The sequence below is a fragment of the Theobroma cacao genome, chromosome 5 (genome assembly GCF_000208745.1).
Source record: "Theobroma cacao cultivar B97-61/B2 chromosome 5, Criollo_cocoa_genome_V2, whole genome shotgun sequence".
Classification (NCBI taxonomy): Eukaryota; Viridiplantae; Streptophyta; class Magnoliopsida; order Malvales; family Malvaceae; genus Theobroma; species Theobroma cacao.
The window spans coordinates 16,334,090-16,343,426 of NC_030854.1; the positions used below are offsets into that span (position 1 = coordinate 16,334,090).

General features: G+C 33.7%; 1 protein-coding gene across 1 annotated transcript; it reads right to left on the minus strand.

Moving 5' to 3' along the window:
- LOC18598538 (endoglucanase 12) lies at positions 2,321-8,065 on the minus strand. Its single transcript, XM_007028100.2, has 5 exons — positions 7,374-8,065; positions 4,378-4,685; positions 3,661-4,261; positions 3,386-3,558; positions 2,321-2,899 (listed from the first exon to the last, which is right to left on the minus strand). The coding sequence occupies exons 1-5, from the start codon at positions 7,747-7,749 to the stop codon at positions 2,498-2,500; spliced, it is 1,860 nt and encodes a 619-aa protein (XP_007028162.2). The 5' UTR covers positions 7,750-8,065; the 3' UTR covers positions 2,321-2,497.

Genomic DNA, 9,337 nt, shown 5'->3' on the forward strand with positions numbered 1-9,337 from the left:
AATAAGTGCATCATGTTTCCTAAACCATTCCTTGTCATTGCTTGCTCCCTTCCTATGCTCACTCATTAAGTTTGTACTCACGTTTTCAAAATTCATGTTTTAGGTTTCCTGAGTCAAAAGTGGTTGGATCCTAGGACTAAGTGTTCCTCCCTATCCATTGCTCGATAAATTTACCATGACATTAAATGTTAGCAACCGTGTCCAGAGTCACTCCGTTGACGGTCAAGTTCTAATTACATGTATATTAATACTTGTTGAAAAATGCTAAGATTCATTTGTCAAACTACATATGTGTATTATGGTTGATGATGCCATTTTGAATGCATAGTTGGGTTTATGAATTGTTTTCAAAGGAACTATATTTGAACGCTGTAGATTTTGAATTTTAAATGAGTATGGATTAATGTATAAGATTCTATAAAGAGGCTTGCTTGGGCTTAGTGGGCTGAGCCCATTAGGCCTTTGTGCCGGTCATGGCCTGGAAATTGGACTGCGACAGGCACAATATGCAAACTGTCAAGATCCCCATACTTATAGACTGCATCTGCAAAACATGGCACACATGCACGAGTAAGTTGACCCATAATGTGCAACAAGGTATACTAAAGAAAGAAATAAAAGTTGTTACATGCCACGCATATCAAGTAAAATGTTGGTACACGCCATGCATATCAAGTAAAATGTTGGTACACGTCATGCATATCAAGTAAAATGTTGGTACACGCCATGCATATCAAGTCAAATGTTGTTACACGCCATGCATATCAAGTCAAATGTTTTTACACGCCATGCATATCAAGTCAAATGTTATTACACACCAACGCTGACACGCTAATCACTATAATTACTGTCTCCTTACATGAACTGGCCTAAAATACATATGACGTGTGACACGTCAATCAGTGTAATTACTGACTCGTTACACCAACTGCCCTAAAGTATCCAATGTCGTAACACGCTAAAAACCCCAAAAAACAGTTAACCAACTACACACCATATCAAATGTTGTAGTTCGTGTTACACGATATGCAGATGCGGACCTCTTTCAAAACTTTGGTATGACCATGAAACTAGGAAGAAAATAGTTTAAACATAACAATTGCAAAAAACATGAACATATAAAACACCCCTAGCAAAAAATTAACGAACAGAAGAAAGTTTTAATTTCAGACCGACTGAACTCTTCACTAATAACCGACATTATTGTTGTGGTGTCATTAAGCTTGCAAAGAATGAAGTCGAACACTCTGGTACCTTTGGGAATGAGGAATGAATCAAACTCTCTGAGTTCCTTCACACAAACGTTTGTGAATTCTGAAAAATATTTAATTAAAATGAAATGGCCTTATAATATTCATTTATTCATTTCATTCATTCAGTGGAAGTCCAACTAGTTTCCTTGTTATTTGCTCGCTTCCTTTTTTTTTCATATTTTGAACCATGTCATGTCACATGTTCAAGCCATGCCGTGTTACACACTCTAAACCTTGTCGTGTCACAAATTCCCTCCATGGCATGTCACAAAACTCTGAACCCTACCATGTTACAGATTCCCTCCATGGCGTGTCACAAAATCAAAACCTTGCCGTGTCACAGATTCCCTCCATGGCGTGTTACAAAATCTGAACCCTGCCGTGTCACAGATTCCTTCCATGGCATGTCACAAATTTTGAACCTTGTCGTGTCACAGCAGTGTCACATGCTCGCCCTGCCTTGTCACATATTCCCTCCATGGCATGTCACAAACTCTAAACCTTGCCGTGTCACATATTCCCTCCATGGTATGTCACAAACTCTAAACCCTGTCGTGTCATAGTCGTGTCAAACATTCCTAACATGCCATTTCACAAACTTTAAACCCTGCCATGCCACAGCCGTGTCACATACATTTCATGCTTTGTATTCACATCTTTCTCCTTTTGCTTCACCACTGTATCAGGGATTTTTGGTTTCACATCATTCTCGAAGCTTTCGATTCATCATGATCGGTTCCTTGTTTGGTTTAAATCATTCTTTTAGTATTATCTGAATGTCATGTCCAAAATATCTGAAAAAACATGTCATGCAACATTATTTGTTTTGCACAAGCTTTGTGAAAAAAAATGGATGTTTTGCACAAAACTAGATGTTCGCAAATTCTTTGCATATTTATTTTCCCATTTTCAGTGTGTTTGAGAGTGCGCATCAACGAAGATGTCTCATTAAGGGCATTTTTGTCTCAAAATCTATTCTCTTGGTTAAAAACAGTTAAAACTATCTGGAGGCTTATTTCCAAAAATACTTTAGTTTTAAGGGCTAAAAAAAAATTTTTCCCTTAATATATCAGTTGTCAAACATCGAAATGTGTGACCAAAAAGGGTGTTAAATATAATAATATATCAAGTTACAAATACAGCAACATGAGACGGGGAGGTTAGAGTCCAAAGTGTTTTAACATGAAGGAACGATTATAAACAAGAGCTGAAAAAGGTCTAGCTATAGGACAACTCTCAGCAGCTCAAGGCCTCCAAGGAGCAGGGGGTGGCGGACTCTTAGGATAGAGAGGTGGAACTGCTGAAAAGATGGTATTCTTGTCAATGCCATGGCCACCACTGCGGGTCAGAGATGCAAGTGCAGCTATCAATCCAGCGTTTCCAGCCAGTGTTGGCTCAGTGTAGTTAGAATTGGTTCGAACATCTCTGAAATGGTCGAACTGATCAGGGCCTCCGACCATGGCTCCTGTAATGTTGTTAGGATTGGGATTTTGGCTATCACGCCACTTCCATCCGCCCGTGCACGAGTATTTTATGTTGTTATGGGGTATTGATGCGCCACGGTGATGCACATGTCTAGGGAACTTTTTATCGTATCCCACCACATAGCTCATATTCATGGGGTTTTTGCCCAAGATGTAGTCCACCTACGGGAAGAAAAAGACAATGTAATTAAAGTTGCATGCTCGGAAAAACAATATAAATTAAGCTCTCATATTGGTCTCTAGACAAACTTTAGGAAGTTACGACTGCTGTCCTTGTGCTGCAGATGGTAAACTAATCAATCAACTGTGCTAGCAGAATCTTGCATGATGATCTAAGAAATCCTTACCATGTTTTTATCTGATCATGATTCGATCAAATGTTGTCGAGCTGATATATATGTACGATACTTTACTTTAGGAGATAAAGAGATAGTACTATATTTTTTGAGACAAAAAGATACGAATAGTAATCAAGCTTAACGGACAACAACAATTGGCAGTCTACGCAATGCGCTTCACTTTCGTCATGACCAAAACACAATTTTACACATGCAATTTCTATTTCCCCGTGGTTGAAAAAAGCACATCTCCTTGAAGCTATTATTGAATGTTGAGCATGTATACCACATGGGAAGAGCTAGTCGTTACCTGGGAGGTTGCAAAATTCCGAAGATATTCTGATGAGAAAAATCTAGAATTGCAATTCCACCCTGGCACACCAGTGGCATTCAAATAATCAGCAAAGAGATTCGCTAAGAAGGCAGCATTAGCCACATACTGAAGAGGATTGGGCTTTCCAAGGTTCAGTTGGATCATTCCTCCTGCAAGGTGGCCAAAGAGAAACCTTGATGATCCATAGAATACTACTATAATTTGTGGCTGAAAGAATTGGTGGTTTATGAAGGGCACAAGTTAAAATATACCTTGAGTCCAGTTAAAGTAATGGAATTCTTTAAGATAAGAACACATGGTAAGAGCTGTTACGTTGTGATACATGTGTAACATGTCCTCGTAAGGGTAGCCTGGGCTCAAAAATATCCTGTACCTTGTTAACAACAACATGGCTGCCGGTAGTTTGTTATCCCAGCTGAGTGCCCTGTTTGTTGGAATATCGTAAAGTGCCTTGGAGTTCTTAGACAAGCCTGGGTTTGTTGCCAATGAAATGTAGCTAACATTTCCTGTGGCATAGTACAACCAGGCGGCACCCCACATGTACTCATCGTAGTAGCCACTAGAATTATAATAGGGTTGGATGTAAGGATTCCCGCGAGAGTATGATCTTCGTTTGCTTCCATCCCTGGCAAAGGCAAACACAGTTTGAGCTCCTTTAATGAGCTTCCTGGAGTAGGCACCATTGTCACGGAATACTATAGAGGCGGCTGCTAGAGCTGCTGCCATTTCTCCGGCGAGGTCAGGCCCTGCGTCTGCAGTTTGGACAGGCCGTTTATAGTCCATGTCTTCTGGTCTCATCCAGCAGTAATGGTCATCTGGTGTTGCAATTGAACCATTCAGAGATCCACCAACCTAGAACCGCAGGAATTATATATGGATCATTAATTAGTTAAGTAAACAAAAAACTTGCATACCTACTAGCTACTACCCACTGCAAGCTGCAAGGGGGCTACAGAAAAAATCTCTACCTGACAGTATATTTTATCGATTTTGGTGGCCGAGGAATTGAAGGTTAAGAGCAAATAATCAGTACCCCACTTGATGAGGTCTCGGATGTGATCGTATTCACCGATGGACTGGTATTTGTGGCTATATTCAATGAGGCTCCAGCTGAGCATTGTCATGGAAAATGCCATGGGAAAATGGAACTTGGTGTTGTCTCCAGCATCATAATAGCCTCCAACCAGCCAGCCCTTGAGGTCCATTTCTTCTTTGCCATCATTCAGCCCTGAATTCCCTCTCCAGGAAATGCCATTGTTCTTAGGCAAATTACCAGCTGCATGCACGGAATTAATTATTACAATATCCGTTAACATTATCTTCTTTCACATTCTACAGCAGAAAAAAGTTACCATGGGAGCCAACTAACTAAAATGCATATACAATTATCTGTTTCTGATAGGAAAAAGTAATGTATAAACAAAATATTTAAAGAAAAAGCATTAGAGGTCTTCATTTTCTTTCTTCGTAGATGGGAATTTAATATCATGATTTTAACGTATGTTATAACAAAACTTTCTACCAAAGTCGTCTATCTTTAGATATGGGAGAGAGACCCATTTATGCAGGGACCAATCCAAAAAATTTGTTCAACTGAGATATATTGCTTAGTTAAGAATAATTACACAAATTTTCAAAAATACAAAAATAGCTTAAACAAATTTTATCATATCATAAACATCTAACTATCCATTTATGTTATATGTTTTTTTAAATATTTTGATGAAATATGAAACTTTTAAATGATATACAAAAGAGTGAGTTATTAAGCCTAGAATCAAGTTATATATTAAATTTTTTCTTAGTTTTACAAGGAAATGGAAAAAAGTTACTTCATTAGATACAAAAAATAATAAAAATAAAAAATTAGAATTTTTGAATTTCATGAAAAACATTTCAAGTAAAATTAAACATTATAATCATATTCACCTTTATATAATAATCCTATATTTTAGAGTTATTCTAGTACGAGTAAAAAATTAAAAAACCTCTAATAGCTTCAACTTTTTAAGTTCAATATTTCTTGACATCAATTATATCTTCATTAAATATACTTTTAATACGAAGCAAGGTAACCATTTTCCAATTTAATGTGGGCAAGTAGGCGAAATTAGGATTTTTACCAAATTTTAAACTAATTTCATTGTATATTAGAGACCTTTTATGCTACATCCATACATGTTATAGATAGAAAATGTAAAAAAAATAAAATTAAATAACGTGTGCAATCTAAAATAAAAGACGTGGATAGTAAATTTATTTAATAAATCAGACAGTAAATTTATTAATTTATGAATACCTCATTAATTATTCAGGGATGAGATATTAAAATTAAAATAATAAATTATTATTATTATATCAAGTGCAGAAACAATATTAATACCAAAAATATTTTTCATATATCACCTAATGAAGATACAATCTTGGCAATAATATTTTTCCCGATTATTATCTACATTTTCGATAATATACATGACTTAACACTACATATGCGACAAAAAATTATTAAATAAAATTAAAATTAAAATCTATTAATTTATAAGTGAGTTTAACATAGTATTATCAAATCCTGGATAAGATATTATATTAATAAATAATACTTTTACTTTAAAAATAAATACAAAAATGCATTTTAATATTTTAGTAATATAATTAATTTAAATAAAAAATTAGATCGAGTCGAGTTGACACTCCAAAATTTAAAATTTTAAAAATGTTAATTGATGCAAGTCGACACGTGAACATTTCTACATAAAATAAAATAAAATAAAATAAAATAATCAAATAAGAATATTTGAGAAGCTAATGTTAATTATTAATTAATAAACGCCAACTAGTTGGCATGATTGTGTGAAAATAAGTAAGGAGTAGGACAGGCGCACAAAACAGATATGTAACTGGAGCCGGCAACTTCAGATAGTTTTAGTTCAATAATAATTAATTTATGACAGGAAAACATGTTCAAAATAGATGGACCCACACGGAGTTTAACTGGCTATAATCAGAACCCAAGCGCCAGCCACGTTCATGTCAAAATCAACCAAACTCCACCAACACGACAATCTCACAATGTCAAATCATGTAGGCCACCACATTCATGAAATTTTATGATATAATCAGACATAATATTTAAAAATTTAATTATTAATAATTTTAAATAAATTATTATTTTTTATTATGCTGTATTAAAAGTTTATTTTTTTATTTTAAATTAAATAAATTAATTAATTAAATATTATTACTTAAAATATCATGTGTTATTTTATATTTTATGACGACATATTAACTTGTCAAATCACACAATTATGACATCATGAAATTTATAACATCAATAAATATAATATTTAAATAAATTTTTAAAATATTTAAAAAATTATAAATAAATTATTGTATGTTAGTACAATAAATCAAATTATTTTATTTTTATTTTTATTTTAAATTAAATAATTTTTTATAATTAATGATTAACTGTTTTTTTTTTAAAACATCATTTGTTATTTTAGATTATATGAGATTTACGTGATATATTAATATTATTAGTCGTTTATTATAATAAATAATAATATGACATAATAAAATAACATGACATTTTAATCTTTTATGTAATTATTATATCAACATCGTATAAAATAAAAATGACTGATAATGTTTTGACACATCATTACTTATTTAATTTAAAATAGAATTATAAAAATTTAATTTAATAAATAAAAATTTATTAAATTTTTTAAATAATTTAAAATTTTTTAAAACAATACGGCACCTTATCCCATCTTACAAAATATTGCTATCATTTCGATTCATTTGGTTTCAATTAAAAGAGCGTCTATAGCGCTATAACTTGACAAAATTAGCTTTTCCGATAATTAAATCACACAAAAATGAGCGACCATATTAGGGGAAAAAAAAAACTATGGTTTGACGTTGAAGCATGTGATATTGACATATAGGAACAGAAACTTACATTTCTGGGCGTTGAAGAAGAGAAGGGCCTTGCGAAGGGCAACAGTGTAATTATCGGGAGGGGGAGGGCGACGCGTGTGCTTGGGCAGTGACTTGGCGATGATGATGGGAACGGCGATCACAATAAATGCAGAAAGGATTGAGATGAGGGTCCACTTGAAGGCCTTGCGGCTGCAAACGATGCAACCCAAGTCCACGTACTTATCCTTCTTCTTGGTTTGTGGCGGCCCCAACAGCCAGCCCTGCTGGGTCTCATCCAGGCTCCTATCCTGCTGCTGGGACTGCAGGGCTGCCCTGTCCCACTCCGTGTTCCAGCTCTTCTCCTCCTCTCCATGGTTCACATCAAAGGAACCACCCCAGTGATTCCTCGCGTGCATATTTCTCTCTTTTCTCCACAAATCAATGTAAGGGAAGAGAGAGAGAGAGAGAGAGAGAGAGAGAGAGGTATGATGAACAGTTCAAGGGGCAGCACACAACTTATAATGGAACAGGATTTTCGAAGGGAGAAAACTAAGAAAGGAGCGAGGATTCCCGCAATACTCGTATTGTGCCTGGGTGTCATATACAAATTCTAGAGTTGACAAAGCAGAAAGTGATCCTCTCTTGATAAAGATGTTTTCCCTAACTAACTTGTTTCTTTATTTTAGATTCATTGCCTTTGATGGTTTATAGTCTATACTACAAGAATGCAACCTAGCTGTGGTAATGGCCAAGGAAAACCTGCCCCTTTTATGCTTCCAATGAAATTAAAAAATAATCATGTGAACACATGGGCTTGGCTTGATTTTGTTGGAATTTAGAAAAGTGGTAATAAGATTAATTTAGTGTAACCTTCAGCCCAGCTGTATTCCTCCCGGCTCCACAATGACCGCTCTCCATGGTTGATTTTCTACATCTACCACACACAGATTCAGGTGCTGCTTGGATTTAATTTGTTCTTCAAACTTTGGAAAATAGCCAGCTCATGAATGCACAATTTTCAAACACAAAATTTATAGTATAAAGAGGGCATAATATTTTTAAAAAAATTTAAATTAATCTTGATTCTTCTAATACGTTTAATTAAGTTTTTATATTTTTTTATTTTGAGTCAAATAAATCATTATTGTTAAAATTGATTAACTATCATTAATAAAAACCTCACTTTTCACTTTTTTATACCTATGTTACATTGAGACGAGAACATAAATATCATATAATTATGTCATCATGTCATATTAACCTTTTATGTCACTATCTATTGTGACATGTCAACATATTATATCAACACCATGCGGTATAAAATGATGTCACATTTTTACTGATGATAGTTGATGAACTGTTAGCCGCAAGGTCCTATTTAGTTTAAAATAAAAGTATAATAATTTGACTAAATGTAACAAGAGCATAATAAATATTTGAATTTTTTAAAATAAGTTAGTGATTTTTGTGGGTATTATACCCATAAAGAATTTATTTTATATATGTTGAAAATGAACTATTAAATTAAATTTTGGTTTCTTTCAACAGATATATGATCTTATAAGATTTTATAAGAGTTAAAAGTATATGAAATTGTTGAGATACAATTTCAACATTTAAAAAACTTATTAATTAAATTACCTATTTTGTTAAGAAGTAAAATTAATCGAGCAACTAATTATTTATAAATTGCAAATTTAAATGTTGAGATATACCTTCAACTATGAGATTTGATTAAAATAATATTAAGTTAAATACAATTTCTTTTTTTAATAAAATGAGAAGATATCTCGATAAAAGTAAAGTGTTAATATTTGTCCTTGCTTAGATTATTCAATCAAGGAGAAGCGAAATAAGTCGTGATAGGTTCAGCATAACTTAAATCAAGGAAGGAAGCTTTCGGGATATAGACGCTACAAGAAATTTGATAATTAACGACAAATATTTTATGTAATACGGCAAGGTGTTGAAAATTATTATGTAGCAAAAAAGTATTTACAACAA